This window comes from Canis lupus, chromosome 26, assembly GCF_011100685.1.
Source record: "Canis lupus familiaris isolate Mischka breed German Shepherd chromosome 26, alternate assembly UU_Cfam_GSD_1.0, whole genome shotgun sequence".
NCBI lineage: Eukaryota > Metazoa > Chordata > Mammalia > Carnivora > Canidae > Canis > Canis lupus.
The window spans coordinates 5,574,107-5,590,732 of record NC_049247.1 but is presented as its reverse complement, the minus strand read 5'-3'; the positions used below and the strand labels follow the sequence as shown (position 1 = coordinate 5,590,732).

General features: G+C 55.6%; 1 protein-coding gene across 29 annotated transcripts in view; it reads right to left on the bottom strand.

The window, feature by feature from the left end:
• Window positions 1-16,626, bottom strand: part of NCOR2 (nuclear receptor corepressor 2) — a 211,459-nt gene that overhangs the window by 131,668 nt on the left and 63,165 nt on the right. For 24 of the 29 annotated variants that reach the window (XM_038574764.1, XM_038574765.1, XM_038574763.1 and 21 more), the window contains 3 exons: window positions 13,689-13,903; window positions 5,988-6,115; window positions 4,231-4,408 (listed from right to left, as the gene is read on the bottom strand). In XM_038574764.1, coding sequence (XP_038430692.1) covers window positions 4,231-4,408; window positions 5,988-6,115; window positions 13,689-13,793 — 411 coding nt within the window. In that variant the 5' untranslated portion in view covers window positions 13,794-13,903. Of the gene's footprint in view, window positions 1-4,230; window positions 4,409-5,987; window positions 6,116-13,688; window positions 13,904-16,066; window positions 16,083-16,626 lie in introns of those variants that run through there. The other 5 variants (XM_038574780.1, XM_038574782.1, XM_038574784.1 and 2 more) reach the window with 2 other exon arrangements.

Sequence of the window (16,626 nt, the reverse complement as noted above, 5' to 3'; positions counted from 1 at the left end):
CAATGCTAAGGAACCCTGGCTTGGAGGGCATAAGAGGCTGAGGCTGAGCCTCAATCAGGTAGGCAGAACATGAGACCAGGCTGCAGGGCGTTCCATAGCAGAGACAAGGTCCAGACCATTTTTCATCCCAAGGAACTGCAAGGCTGGGCAAAAAAAAAACAAGAGCAAGATCTCTTCCAGCGCCCAGGACTCCCTGAAATTAGTGTCAAAACTGTGTGTAGAAGAAAACTTCCCTAGAAAAATATGCAGTGGGCTTGGGACTCTAACTACTCCTCAACAGGAGGGCCAAGCCGGTGGATACAGGCACCATGGGCACCTGGGCCCACACATACCAAACCAGAATCCATTCATGTGCTCCAGCATCTGAGGGCCTTTGCACAAGCCATCCCCTCTGCCCACAGCACCCAACTCCACCTCTGGGCCAGTAGAAATCAGACTCCCCTTCCATGGCCACCTCCCCCTGCCCCTGAGATCTACTGGTTCCTCCATGTATCAAGGGCACTTGGCTAGGCTCTCCCTGCAGATTCAGCCATTTCTCAGGGTTCTGGAGACAAAAGGTGGCAGTGACGTGGGTCCTGGAGCCCAATAGTATTACCTGTTGTAAGAAACACCTCCCCTCCCCTCTCTGATGGTACACCATAACTAAGAAGGAAGACAAACAGCACCCCCACACAGGAACAGTTCTCAAAAGCAACACTAGCAAAAGAAGAGCCCATTCCAAAGCTGGCAGTCAGCACAAGGCTTAGATGAAGCAACTGGCAACTGCTGGAAACCACTGGAAAAGCTGCTGGAAACTTTTCCTTAAATTCTTGCTGGGTAAGATCCACCTTCTTCAATGGCTTCTGGTCATTTGAGGTTCAGGCTTAGCTTTTATTCTCACCAAAAATGCACAAGTGGGTCCATCAATGGCTGAACAAAGAAAACGTGGATCATCATATAATGGAACATGATTCGGCCCTAAAGAGGAATGGAGAAGCCCCAATCCATGCCATAACATGGATGAACCCAAAGAACATGAAGCTGGGCAACCCCAGTGGCGTAGCAGTTTAGCACCACCTGCAGCCCAGGGTGCGATCCTGGAGACCCGGGATCGAGTCCCACATCGGGCTCCCAGCATGGAGCCTGCTTCTCCCTCTGCCTGGGTCTATGCCTTTCTCTCTATCTCTCTCTCTCCCTCTCTGTGCCTCTCATGAATAAATAAATAAAATCTTTAAAAAAATGGGAAGGAAGGAAGGAAGAAGGAAGGAAGGAAGGACATGAAGCTGAGAGAAAGAAGCCAGACAGAAATGGCCTCATTAGAGGATTCCATTGATAGGAAACGTCCAGAACAGGCAAATCCAGAAGGAAAGAGAGCAGACTGGTGGTTGCCAGGGGCTGGGGAGGAAGGAATGAGGAGTGACTGCATATGGGTATAGGGTCTCCTGTCGGGGTGAAAAAAATGTTTTGGAATGAGGAGAAGTGGGGGCTGGCCAGCACTGTGAAGGTATTAAATGCCACGGACTGTTCACTTTCACAAGGTTAATTTCAGATTCTGTGAATTTTACCTCAACTTAAAAAGCAGCAGCACACCCATGAGCAAAGAGCACTTTCTCCATAACTTGAGTTTTCCAGGAATGGGACCAAGCTGGGTCTACTGGCTACTGGGCCTCCAGATGGTTCTCCCGATGGCTGCTGGCCTTCACTTCAGCCCAAAGCCACAGGAGCAAAACAACAAACTCATACCCCAGCCGGTCACCAGGTAGCAATTGGCACCATTTTCCCCATCAGATGCCCTCGGTGTAAAATTCAGGCCAACACAGAAGAGAAAACTCACTATGCAAAATTAAAGACATAGAGGCAGCAAAAACCCTGTAGCTGGTAAGGTCCCCTTAATCCCAGCTTCAGGAAGGGGCGGAGCTGGCCTCAGGCACCCAGAGTCTACTCTGGAGTCACAATGATGGGTTCCAGGATGGGCAAGGACCCCACACACAGGCAAGGAGGGAAAGAGCTGTGGCTGGAAATACGGGGATGGAGGGAAGCCTCTCCCTTTATGCTGGCCTTCAACATAGGAAGAGGAAGGCCTGGAATCGCAAACTGCCTTCTTATTGTTAACACACTAAGACCACGTAGAAAATGGCAGACCCAAGACAGGGACAGAGATGGGGACCTGGTGACATCCTATCATCTGGATCAAGCTGTACCTGAAGTCAACCAACCCTGGATTCCAGTTATATGAGCCAGGATACATTCTTAAGTTAGTCTGACATGAGTTTTCTGTCTTTTTCAGCCAACAAAGCCCCAAAAGACAAAGGGACTTTCAGAAATGGTTCTGTATGTGATGACTCTTGAGTCCCCTAAAACAGAGTTTGGTGAATTCCAAAGGAAGCCTGATACCACAAAACTCCAGAGGCTCAAGGGCAGGGAAGCATTATAAAACAGAACATTTTCATATGAAAAAGGAACACAGCTGGGGGGGGGGGGGGGTGGAACAGGGCTGTAAAAAAAATCCCACTGAATTCCAGTCCCCTGCATCCAGCTGAATTCCACAAAGCAGATGCAAAAAACATCTGAACACTTTCAGAATTGTGTTCTCCCCTGGCTTCTTCCCTTGCCCAAAATCTGCTCAAACTTTCCAAATGCTCTTCATAAGCAGCCTGGACCAATTACAATAGTTGGTCTAGGCAGGCCCCAGTGCTGGGCCTATCCCTTCCCTGAACCCCAGGGGCCAGGAAGAGAAGATAGAGACAGACAGAAACAGACACAAAGACAAGACTCCCCAGGCAGCTACAAGAGGAACAAGGATAGAATCACAGAGCTACTTCGAGGCATAGACATCCTCAGAAGAATTCACAGGTCTGAAGGCTCTGAGCCACTATTCCAGAGAGCCAGTCCAGGCGGGCAGTAGAGGCCTGATGGGGGCTAGCCAGAGATAACTGTCAGCCTGTTCTCTGGGCAGAACCGGACAGGAGCTGGGGAGCACAACCCATTGGGGGCCCCAGTCTCTACGAAAGAAATCAAAGTTCCCAGTGTGGCCCATGGCCTGGCTAATGGCATGGCCCTAAGCCCTTCACACATATCCCACTCTCCTACCATCCAAGGCCCACTTAGGGAAACAGTTCTTCTAACAGCAACATCCCTCCCAGCAAGCTGAGCAGTCGGGGTTGGGGAGGGGGGATTGCAGGCACCGGGAGGATGGAGGCAGGCAGCCCGCAGCAGGACAGCCTGGTAGGCAGGGAGGGGTGGCAGACCCAGGCTGCCTGGCCTTCGGTGCCCACTTCCCAGCGACCGTGGGTGAGTGGCTTTCTCTCTTAAGCTGGGCCCCTTTAGAGAAAGTATGCTCTGTGATCACACTTCACGGGGCTGGGAAGACACAAAGGAATGACACTCACAGCTGGCACACTACCTGACACGCTCACTTAATGTTAACTTATCATCACCACCACCACCACGGGAACACCTCTTTTATGCCAGCCTCCCAGTGGAGGACCTGCCTTGGCCAGAAACCCCACCATCCAATCCCATCCAGCATCAGACAGAGAAGAGGACCCAGCAGGCTCAAATGGTCCACTTCCATCGCCTGGCCTGGCTCCCACACCCACCAGTGCTGCATGAGGACTGACCTCACCCAGCAGCTGGGAGACTGTTAATGAGCTAACATGTGTCCCCACGGTGGTGAAGACACTGAACGGAAACAGCACATGCAGAAGTGACATCCATCATCACTCAGCCGGCCAAGAATGAGCATGTCACCTGGCCACCGTCCCTGCCCCATCCCAGGCAGTGACAGTAGAACAAGAGTTTCGGGGCAGCCCGGAAACTGCTCCATTAGCACCTCCATCAGCTTGGCTCTGTGTAAATGGAGACCAAAGAAGCTTCCAACCTCAACTGTCCTAAGACTTACTGAAATGGCAGAAGAACCTCCCACAGTAATCTCTACACATCCTCACCCCCCTGTCTCAGCTCGACTTTCTGTTTTAAAGAGGAGTAAATCAGAAGAGCTCTCTAGGGCACAGGGGAAACTGTGACCTAGGCAGGTGTGGTCCCTCTCTGGGCCAGGAGTGCCCTGCAGAGCCAACCTCAGCCCAGGCCTGGCCTCTGCCCAGCTGCACTGTGCCCTGCACTCAGCCCTCCCTCTTGGACGCTTGCCTGAGCTGTGCCTCAGTCCAACACACCAACCCGTCGCTTTGCACCCAGTCTAATCACAGAAGAAAACTGAATCCTCAGCAGGGCCCGTCTGGAGCCAGGCCTTACCTTGGACAGGTCCTCGGAGGCCCCGGGCTGGCCCGCAGCCAGCAGGGGTGAGGGTCGCAGCAGGGGGTCAGGCAGCAGCTCCAGGCGAGGGCGCTTGCTCTCAATGAACTCCATCTCTGACTTGCCCAGCTCGGGCAGGTATGAGTGGGACTCAGGTCGCAGGTGAAGCTCCTGGGACCTATGGAGGCAAGGACACAGGGTATCATATCTACCATTCTCCTGATGAGCACCTGCTGGGCACCACACCCTCTTGGACCCTCAGAGAGCAGTGCCCACCTGTGGAAGGGCACAGATCTATCTTCCTGCGAGCCTATGTTCATTATGTTCACAGAAAGAGGATGTACTGGCAATTCCCTCATTAGCGAGTGTGGCCCATGACCAGCAGCATCAGTCCCACCCGGAGCTAGTTACAAACAAGAGTCTGGAGTCCCACCCCGGGGCTACAGAGCCAGACTCTGCATTGAAACAAGAGCCCCAGGGTGATTCATGGGCACAGCAAATCTGAAAAGCCTTGTGGGTCCAGCGCAGATAATAACATAGGTGATGTTATATGCACATCATCCACCCAGGGCAGACATCACTAGCCAACCACAGCACTCTGGCTGCTAACCCTGCCTTCGCCTCCTTCTTGACTCAACCTAGCCAGGCTGCCTGGGGCAGAGATGCGAGCTGTCCAACCTAATCACTCCCAACTGGCTCTCCTTAACCTGCTCCCCCATTTGCAGAGGACAAAATTGGCCCAGAGAGGGCATGCCTTGCCTGAGCACACACAGCAGAGCCGAGACTCGCATACTCCATCTCCAGCTACGGCTCCTTACCAGACAGCCTAAACAGTGTCTCTGCTGAAATGCCTTTTAAGCTCACGCCCTCCCTGAACACTCCAAGTGCCTTCTTATCTCTGGGCCTTTGCATGTGCTGTTCCCTCTGTCTGGAGTACCTTTACCCAGCTGTCTGGTCAGCTACACACTAGACAAGCACCCCTCCTGTGAGAGGCCTTTCCTGGCCACTCTGGCCAGAGAGGTAATACCTTCCCCACCCCATAGGTAATAGTCACATGCCTCATTCTGGGGTCATTTTGTGTGGTCTCTGTGATGCATCTCCCTGCTAGACTGTGGGGCCCCCCCCAGGAAGGGCCATTTACCTGGATCCCGCTGTGTGCCCACAGCCTCGAATGAACCAGCATGTGCCAGATGTCAAGACTCTTAGCAGTTAGTGCTGTTACTATCTCTGGCACCTTGGGGCCCTGCTCTGACCTCGGTCCTCCTCTCACTGGGGTCCCCATCCCACTGCACTGGCTCCCTCCCTCCTACTTAAGGGTCTTAAGGAAACACAGGCCAGCCCAGATAGGCAGACATCTGCCAGAGGACCTCGTCTGGTAGCAAGAGGCAGAAAAGAGGAGGACAGAGGGAGGGAAGGAAGGGGCTCCCCGTGAGCACCCAGGTGTGGACATGTCCCTCTCAACTAGCACCCCAGCACTGCCCCTGCACATCTTGGTGGTCAACCCCTCCCGCCTAGCCACACATCCAGAGACCACTGAAGGCCCTTGGTAGGAAGTCAGAGGTTCCACATGGCTCATCCTGCTCATCCCCATCTTTGCCAAGTCACAGCTGCACGAGGACAAGGGGAAGCACACAGCCCAAGTGACCCCTCATTTCACACCAACCCTGCCTGCTCCTGCCCCAACACAGCCCTCCATCCTCCGACCTGAGACATGATGCCACAGCTCTGAGCCAGGCAACATGCCAGCCTCTCCTTACCTTTCATTCCCAGGCTGAAATTCAGACAGCAGGGAGGGCCTCCTCCTCTGCGGCTGGATGATGGAGCCAGGTGACAGGTGTGAGGTGTAGTCACGGGGGTGGTGCTGGTACTCGAGCAGCCCGACGTCCTGCAGCAGGAGGCCCAGGAAGTGAGCAAGCGAAAACTGCCCACTTCACAGTGGCAGGCAGAGGCGGCAGAGTCACATGCTCCCTGCTCAGGCCCACATCCCCACACAGCTCCTGAAGCCTAGAGTGGCCAGAGTGTGTACCTAGGGCTGACGGCCTCCAACCCTCACTCCCCGCCACACTGGTACCCACAGTGCTCTGCGATTATGCCCTCTTTCCAGAGGACACAGCCAAGTCCACGTGTCAGCAGACAGCTGGAAAAGCCACAGACTGCAGGTCTACCAACCAGGCCACTAAAGGAGCAGGGTGCATGCGTGAGACCGAGAAGCACAGGCAGGACACTGCCGACACCACCGGGCTGTGAGACTCAAAGGCCAGCTTCCAAGACAAGGCACCACCTTGGGACTCCCCTGTCTGCTGTGTGACAGGAAAAGCCACACATGTATGTCATATATAGCACAGATCAAAGTCACCAGGATACACTGCAAGCAAAACCCTCCTTCTTCAGTAAAATGCCACCTAGTGTCCCTGACCATCTGAGGAAAAACTGAACACTAACAAACTAGATATATTCTGATTATCGACTACATTCTGACTATAGACACATTAAAAGGTTTTTTTAAAATAAGGATGGAGGAGCAACTGGATGGCTCAGTTGGTCAAGTGTCCGGTTCTTGATTTTGACTCACATCATGATCTTAGGGTCATGAAGTTGAGCCCTCTGGGGAGTTCCACGCTCAGTGGGGTGTCTGCTTGAGATCCTCTCCCTTTCCCTCCACCCCCCACTTGTGCTCTCTCATTCTTGCAAATAAGTAAATACATCTTTAAAAAAAACTTTAAAAGGATAAAAACAAGTCTCTCAAAAGAGCAAACAGGACTGGCTTCACACCATAGTAACCCAAATCGATCAGCGCTGTCTGCCTAGAACACTCAGTTCTACTATGTGTGACAATCAATTAGTGATGTCTGACACAGATGAGGCTTAGGAAGAGCAGCACCACGTATGACTTATTTCCTTCTTGGCACCTCTCTTAATTCTCCCAATTTTCCCTAAACACCTAGTAAGTCTTCTGTTATTTGGTTTTTGTTTTTTAAGTGGTTATTTCTGCAAAGAGATCAGATGATACTAGGCAGGTGTGCTAGGAATGTATGTGTTTCAGATCCTCCAAACCAAGCATCTAGAAGGCTGAGAGGCCAAAGGTTAGAGCAGATGAATAAATGGAATGAACAGGGACCCTGTCAACTTCAGAGGCTGGAAACATTGAGGAAGCCCAACGTAGGGTACAGCTACAAGGTGCCTCAGGCTGGAGGGGGCTGTCCGATGCTCAAACCCTCTGAGATTTAGGTTTCCTTATCTTTGAAGGAGGCACCTACCTGGGAAAGAGGCCTTTGTGCCTCCTACCACTCACCCCACCTTAACTCTCCAAAGCATCACCCCCCAAGATGAAGGGCAGCTTCCAAAAGGCAGAGAAGGTTTCAGCACATCCCTCCTGCCCCACTCTGCAACATCTAGCATGAGGCACCAGGTGCTCGTGCAGGGCGGCAGGCGGGAAGGAGGAGGAGGAAGAAAGGCCTCGAGGGAGGGAGTGAGGGCCTCTGGGATCACGCCGGCAAGGCTGCCAGGCAAAGATCTCGCGCGCACGTACAGAGGTGTGAGAAGGAATCAGCAGGCTTTGCAGTCTGCCAGGAGGAAAATTTTCTCCAACCGGCTCTTTCACACAAAAGCAAAATGAGCAAAGCGGCAGAGAGACAGACAATCCGATCCCCTGGGAAAGGGCCACAGCAAGACAGTGCCTACACCTGCCAATGGAGGCAGAAAAGGCACATGGCAAATGGGGCCCTCGATGAGGAGGAGGGGGAAAGAAGCCACTTCACAAACTTTCTGGCCTCCGTTTCTCAGTTTAGGACCCAAGAGGGAGATGTTTGTCTGCAAAGTCCCTCCAAAGAGCATCTTGGGGCCATTTGTGCAGGGTCCTCATGAAACTCCACCACAGGGCCTGAAGCAGGTCCCCGAGGCTGAACCCAGGAACCCCCAAGGGTGTCTGGATGCTCCACAGGAAGGCAAAAACTGGGGAGACCCCAAGAGAGAAACTGACCCAAGGTGGGGCTCACTTGAGATTGGATACCTCAGGCACTTGGGCTACAAGCCTCCCAGCCACATCTCGGAGCATGAGAACTCTTTGGGAGTTAAAATAGCAAGAATACCCATTGTACACAAATTGCCTGTGTCCATTTGCCACTAAAAGTTTGAAACACACTAACGTAATCCCTACAATACCACCACGAGGTATCACACATAGTCCCATAGCAACATGAGAAATCAGGTACAGAGAAGTTAAGTGACTTTTCCAGGTCACACAGTAAGGAGGGGAGGCTCTGAGCCCCAAGACTGGCCCAAGCTGGCTTCCTGCTGAGGAACAGGCAGGAACAGGGGGCCAGTCCTGAACGACAGCAGCGAACCAGACTCGGGGAGAAGAGGCCTGCCCTGCCCTTGCTACGTGCTTCCAGAGCTCCTGCTCAGAAAATCAGAGGAAAAAAAAAAAAAAAGAAAGAAAATCAGAGGAAAAGAGTCTCCAGGTGAGGCTCTGACTTGCCTCTGCTGGCTTCTCTCCAGCCATAGTGCCTCTGACACTGGGAATTGGGGCTAGCCAATAAACTGTGCCCCTAAACTCCCCAGGTAGGTGACATGGGGCTGTGGAAAAGCAGTGTAGCCAGGAGGGAACCCCATCTGGCATGTCTCTGCCCAGATTCTCCTGTGAGGTTACATGGACAGAGGGGCTGGGACATTGCACATCAGGTCAAATCCAAACTGGGCCTGGACTCTGGGAGATATCTGAAGGAGGGACTGGGAGGATTTTCCTTGCGGCTGTGTTAGGAGGAGGCATGCTCCTCAATGATCCCTGGGATAGGGCTTCTCACCCCAGAAGGGGCTGAAGAAACATCTGGAACTGTACATGGCAGGCAAAGAACTCACAGGTCCCTCCTGGAGAAGTAGGGGCTACGATCAAGATGGCTCCCACTTCAGGGCCTTTGCATGTGCTATTCCCTCTACCTAGAACATTCTTTAGCCACATTTCCCCATGCCTGGCCCTCTAGTTCCCTTCAGGTTTTGACTCCAATGTCAGCTTCTCAGTGAGGCATCCTTCCCCGACTCCTGACTTCAATTAGGACCCCTGCAACCTCAGCCATCCCTCCCCTTTCCTCCCCTGCTCATTGTTCCCCCATGGGAACACTAGCTGCCAGAGGCAGGGATGCTTCTGGTTTGCTCACAGCTCTGTTCCCAGGGCCTACAATAGTACTGGCACATGAGGTGATCCCTCTGGCCCAGGCAGGCTCCTGGATCCCTGACCCTGAAGCCAGGGCAGCGCAGCTCCACGTGGGGCCCATGACGCTGCTGGCCTGTGACGAGGAGGATACAGAAGACACACGCGTTTGTGCCACAGCCAGCCACAACCCACCCCCGCATCCAAGAACTGGGGCACATGCAGCACAACCATGTACCAGCTGGGGGCAATCTGCAAGTTCACCAGATTGAGCCTTCCCACAAAGAGTTTGACAAGCACCAATCCAGGGCAGGAGTCAGAAATGGGGCCCAAGGCCAAAGCCTGGCTCGGCACTCAGCCATCCCTCTGCATCTGGGCGGGCTGCTCTCAAGCTACAAGGGCAGCAGAGCCAAGCAGTTGTGACAGGGCCCAAATGGCCTGAAGAGCCTGCAATACTCACAGGGAAGGTTTGCTGACCCCTCCTCCAGAAGAAGAGCCCAAAGGCAAGGTGGAAAAGGATACCCATGCTATGTTGTCATAACAACACCATCGTTGAAATCAACATCACCATTATTTGATACCACTGTGTGCTAATTCTATCCAGGCACTGTGCAAAGGCCTCTGCCTACATCAGCTAACCTGACCCTGAAAATCCCTTAATTACCTTGCTCAGATAATGGGGAAACTGAGGCATAAGGTGGTAAGGCCACTTGTCCAAAATTCCACAGCCAGGATGTCTTTTAGGCAGGACATGAATGTGAGCAGTCTGGCTCCAAAAGCTGTACTCCTAACTACCCTTCTACAGTGAGGCACAGATTAAGTAACTTGCCCAGGGCCACACAGCAGAAAGGGGTAGTGCTAAAGTCAGGCCTTGCACCTTTTGACTTGAACACATTCATTTAGCACAAGGACTCCAAGAACTCAGGGAAGTTCAAATGGTTCCTGTGGACTTGGGAGGAGAAATTGCAGAAAGACTGATAAGAAGCAAGGCAAGGAGGGTATGTCGGGGCTTCAATCCTGGGAGACCCTCAGGGAAAGATGTGGGGTCCTGATTCTGTGAGGGAGGGAAGCCAAGACCACAGAGGTGGAGAGAACAGGACACAGATTCCATGGGTAGGGCAGATCATATTCAACGAGCAACACGCACTGTGCCTAAGTTGGTATTCAGAGAGGCCAAGCACGCTCCTGAAGTGGTCAGAAGAACAGTGGGATTTCCACAGCCCTGGGTCCAGGCCTCTGTCTGCAAGCACACCTGGAATTATGCCTTCCATCTGTGCTGTGCAGAGCACAGCAGGCAGCCTGGAGGTGTGGGCCAGCAGATGAGACAGTCCAGAGTCCCTCAGAGTCCAGGGTCCTGCAGCCCCAAGGAAAAAGAGGCTCTCCCTGGGGCTCTGTCACCCTGCCAGGAGGAAAGAAAGGTCTACAACATGCTTACTGCATGCAGATACCACCCTGAGCACCTTGCAAACATCCTCCCCTGAGGCTCAGACCCACAACTCCATACTGCAGATAGGAAAACTCAGGTTGCTCTATTGGGTTAAGTGAGCAGCCCAGTGTCACTCAGTAGGTTGGAAGGAACAGAGATATTCAAAGCCCCATCCAAGCAGCCTTGAGCCAGAGCACCCTGCAAGAGGCCTCTGGAGCCAGCACGGGCTATCCCAGAAGGTAAGCCTTTTAGGAGTATATGTCAGAGAGAACTGAGCCCCAGGAAGGTCAGAGGTCACTGGGTACAGGCTCCTCCCCTTCTTCCCAGCTTCCTGCCTTGGCTACTATGCTAGGAGCCAGGACACTGGGCTCCTGCCTGGCTCTCAGATGGAGCATTTATCTCCCTGTGCCTTGATTTCCCCTTTCTTCCACCCTCTGTCTTCTAGACTTGGAAAAGGGAGGCATCTCACAAAGCCCACCTGTAAAATAGGCTGATGAAAAGGGATTAGAGGGCATGTGGATTGCACTGGGGGCGGGAGGGGGGAGGGGAACCTCCAGATTACAGACCCAATGCTGACCTCCCACCAGCTAAGGGCAAATAGCTCCAGCCGGAACACATGCCCAGGAGACCCCCCACAACCCCCGGGATGCCCAGAATTCTTGCTCCTGCCTTTCAGGTGACAAGCAGGGCTATGCCATCCCAGCACAAGGCAGGGTGGTCAGGGATTGGGGCCCCACAGCTGCCACCACACACGGGACAGGAACACCCCATCCCACAGCCACCCTAGGGGCCCATTCACCCCTGGCCTCAGCCTCCTGCTTCTAGTGGGTGGTGACTGCTGGGTCCTGTCCAGCCATATCCTGCGTCACTGACAGCCCAGCAGGGGAAGAAAAGGAGATGTTATGGGTCAGCCAGTGACCCCAGATGACCGGGAGAGTGCCCAGCTGAGGGCCTAGATGAGGCAAACGACAGAAGGGAAGGTAGGAGGGAGAGCGGGGGCTATAGAGACCAGAGGACTTCCCAGGGTTGTGCCCACAGGGAAGGGGATGGCAGAGGGGTGGGAACCTAGCAGCAGGGAATGAGAATCAAGACAGAAGACAGAAGCATCGGCCACGGGTCCCCGGGAGAGGCAGCCCCTCCAGGAGGCTGCAGTAACAGTGACAATAACAAGGAATAATAACATCAAACGGACATGTCGGGCAGAGTGTGTGCCAGGTGCTGCCATAAACACTTTATCCATCGTTTCATTTAATCCCCACGAGAATCTAGGAGACAAGTGCTCTTGTGACCCTGTCTTATGGATAAAAAACTGAGCTCAGAAAGCATGAGCAAGTGGGCCTGCTTCCTCACAGAACATTCCTCCTCTACAAATAGAGAGCTAAAAGACCCACTCACAATGATTCGGAGCAGCAAGTGCTGCTGTCCGCAGAGAAGACTCTGAACAGAACGTCTGTCCTGCCAGAGGTAAATGAGAGGTCGCAGCGTTGTTGTTGTTGCTGGTGATCACGATAAAGACTACAACAACACTACATGATAATAACTCGCCCCCAGGAGCACACTCTTTGGTCCTGGGCACACAGCAGGTGCCCAATTAATAGAGCCTCCGTGACGGGGGCTCAGAATCCTGAAGCTGAAGCTGACTGTCTCCCGGCAGTGATCTCCCCTGAGGCCTATGGTTTAATCTCCTGGCCTCAGTCCCCTCATCTGCAAAATAGGATAATAACATGAGCTGCCCTTTCATTGGGCAGTCTGTGGGAATCCAAAGACTCTACCCAGGGGCAAGCTCTTGTCACAGGGCTCCATAAGGTGCCCATTTAGCCCTGCTGGCTCAAGAAGCACCCGGGGGTAGAGGGTGGGAGGCCAAATTCTCAAGAGGTCACTGTGTCTGGGACACCCCCCACTCTCGGCCAGTGGGTTCACATGCTCACTGATAGAAATGCCCTCCCATGCCACTCCCTCTCTTCTCATGAGAAACCATGCCAAGCAGTATACACACATGCATGTGCACGTACACACAGACACACGCACACAAACACAGGCCAGCAGAGCCAGCCTTTCCCCCAGCTATGCCCACAAGGCCCCACATCCCCTCACTGAGCTGCCAGTTGGTCAAATGGGGAGGCCCAAGGCCCTAAGAGCCCTCTGGCAAGCACCAACGTACCCAATAAATGTCCACAGAGCAGAACCAAAGGCCCATCCTTACAGCTGTACCATGCAGCTAGAGCTGAAGGCAGGAAATGGGCCCTACTGGTGGATGGACAGAGCAGGCACAGCTTAGGAAAGCTGATCGAGAGCACACACATGTGCAAGCCGGCACATGAGAGCACGTGAGCCTCTCCACAGGTAGGTCATCCCCCAGAGATGGAGTGGCTCCTCAGTGAGCCAAACAATACCTGGATCCCCAAATCAGGGCTTCGGAGACACTGATGTGTTCTGAGCTTCATCATCTCACAGCCCCGAGCCATCACCAGAGTGAATGAGCCCCAGGGTCAAGGATCAGGGAGGCAAGGGGTTATCAGCAATATTCCCCCCCATAGGCCACCTCAAAAAGCAAAGAGTTTTGGAGAGGCTGGGCTGCCAGCAAAATGTATACAGTGTGTGCTCCATGTTCACATGTAAATTCCACTGAGGCCTATGGAGACAGAGATCCCAGCTCAACCTGGCAACAACGGTCTCCATCTTCCCAGCTCTAAAGTGGGAGCTAAGAGATTGTACTGGAAGTTCCAGATGCCAGCAGTCTCTGCCGTGGCAGCTCACTTCCCCTCAGGGGACACAGTGAGCCCTGGCCAGATACCACTAGAGATGCACCAGCCCTTATGGAGACCTCGATGAGAGAAGAAGGCCCCAAAGGTGGCCCCAGGGAACACATATGCACCCCTTACTTACCGTGTGGGGCCGAGCAATCTGCACGGGGTAGGAAATGCCATGGGGCGGGTAGCGGGGCTCAGCGGCCCTCCACGTCTGCGCCACAGGCTGCGTGGATCCCGACATGGTGGTGAGTGTCCAGGGACTCTTGGGTCCCAGTAATGTCCCTCTCAGTGACCACCAAGATTAAAAGCCAGTCCTCGGCATCTGTGGGTGGGCCGCCCTGTCACAACCACCTGAGAGTAAACCAGAAAAGAAACACAATCAGCCACAGAGCAATGGCCCCTCCAGACACCCTGGTAGGGCCCCTGGTAGTTCATCTACTCCAAGGAAGACAGCATGCAGGTCCTCCTGACCCTTCTCCGAGCCACTGGGTCCCTCTTGCCCACTGACAGCAAGAGATGCGACTGGCATTTGAGGGACCCCTGAGCCATAGCCCAGGCAGCAGTGGCAACATGCACCACATCAGGGAAAGCCCCTCAGCTCCCCAGCCTCACCCCCACGGAACCCCCACTCTGGCAGCACTTCCCACCGCCCCTCAGCCCCCCGGCCTCACCCCACGGAACCCCCACTCTGGCAGCACTACCCACTGCCCCTCAGCCCCCCGGCCTCACCCCATGGAACCCCCACTCTGGCAGCACTACCCATCGCCCCTCAGCTCCCCGGCCTCACTCCACGGAACCCCCACTCTGGCAGCACTACCCACCGCCCCTCAGCCCCCCGGCCTCACCCCATGGAACCCCCACTCTGGCAGCACTACCCACTGCCCCTCAGCCCCCCGGCCTCACCCCATGGAACCCCCACTCTGGCAGCACTACCCATCGCCCCTCAGCCCCCCGGCCTCACCCCACGGAACCCCCACTCTGGCAGCACTACCCACCGCCCCTCAGCCCCCCGGCCTCACCCCATGGAACCCCCACTCTGGCAGCACTACCCACTGCCCCTCAGCCCCCCAGCCTCACCCCCACGGAACCCCCACTCTGGCAGCACTACCCACCGCCCCTCAGCCCCCCGGCCTCACCCCATGGAACCCCCACTCTGGCAGCACTACCCATCGCCCCTCAGCTCCCCGGCCTCACTCCACGGAACCCCCACTCTGGCAGCACTACCCACTGCCCCTCAGCCCCCCGGCCTCACCCCCACGGAACCCCCACTCTGGCAGCACTACCCACCGCCCCTCAGCCCCCCGGCCTCACCCCACGGAACCCCCACTCTGGCAGCACTACCCACCGCCCCTCAGCCCCCCGGCCTCACCCCACGGAACCCCCACTCTGGCAGCACTACCCATCGCCCCTCAGCTCCCCGGCCTCACCCCACGGAACCCCCACTCTGGCAGCACTACCCACCGCCCCTCAGCCCCCCGGCCTCACCCCACGGAACCCCCACTCTGGCAGCACTACCCATCGCCCCTCAGCTCCCCGGCCTCACCCCCACGGAACCCCCACTCTGTCAGCACTACCCACCGCCCCTCAGCCCCCCGGCCTCACCCCACGGAACCCCCACTCTGGCAGCACTACCCACCGCCCCTCAGCCCCCCGGCCTCACCCCACGGAACCCCCACTCTGGCAGCACTACCCACCGCCCCTCAGCCCCCCGGCCTCACCCTATGACCTCTACAGTTTCTGAGTCACCAGGGCCAAGTTCTCCAGAAGCACCCAGTTCAGGCAGACCGCTGGGCACCCGTGCTGAGAGGCATGGCCAGGGTGAGGCGCAGAAAAGTGTCCTGAGAAGCGGTGGACAGGGTCAGCTCCGGCAGGGTGCAGGTCACAGGTCACAGTATGACCCTGTGTAGGAGCAGAGCTGGGAGTGGGGGGATTGGGCAGTGGGGGGCTGGGGAAACAGCTGAGGACACAGATAAGAGCCAGGGGGCCCCAAAAGGCTGCTGGGGTGCAGGTAAACGGTGCCTTCCGCGGGAGAGAAACCACCCGTGTCCAGGCTAGAAAGAATCTCAAGAGACGGTCCAGTCTTTACAGGTGGGGAAACTGGGGCTCGGGAAGACCAAAGGACTCACGTCAAGAGGACACGGAGACCAGAGTCAGGAGCTGCCTCTGCTGGGGAATCTCTGGGGGCCTCCTCCCGCCTAGGCCCCGGCTCCATCAGCCGGTCGGGGGCACCACCGGCCCAGCCGGCGCAAGCCCCAGGAGACAGGACGGCACGGCCAGGCCTCCTTCGCCCTCCACCCTCAGCACCCACCCGGGAAACGTGTGCCCCCCAGGCCCCGCCACGTGCAGCCCACCCCAGCTGAGGAAAACCCGAGATGGCGCAGGCACCCCCTCCGTGCTCCCGCGTTCTGCGGCCGGCTGGGGTTGCATCTCCTGCCATCAGGTAAATAGGTCGCACCCCCAGCTCCCCGAAACCTCCTGGCCTCCCTCATCGCCCTGCCCCGGCCCGCGGCTCACCGCTGTCCTCCCGCAACTGACCCTCCACGGGTGATGTGCCTGCTGGGGGTCTAACACGAAAGAACGCTGGGAGGGCGGGCTGAGAAGGGTTAGGAAACCCCTGACCCGGGGTCTGACTGCCTTCCACTCCCCGCCCCCATCTTCCACGACGGGAGATTCGGCAAGACCTTTCCAGGAGCCATCCTCCCTCCCCAGGCTCTGGGAGTGGTCATGTGATCCCGGCCTGGCCAATCAGACTCCTGCATCCCCTGGGCCAGGGATTGGTTGGAGGATGAGCATGTGACCCAAACTGGGCCAATGAGAGGCGGCCTTGAGACTTTCACTGGAGGAAACCAAGAACAGGTGCACTCTGCTTGGGAGGAAGCTGGGAGGATGAAAGCCTGCCGTTCTCAGGGCCACCGCAGGGCAGTGCCTGCCCAACGGCGACACCATCTGGCAGGAAGACAGAGCTGAGGATGGTGAGAGCGCGGTCCAGGTCCTGATGGCAGCCATACCTGAACACAGTCGAAGCCTGCTCACTGGTTTAGGAGAGCGGAGACATTCCTGTGTGTTTTGCCTTC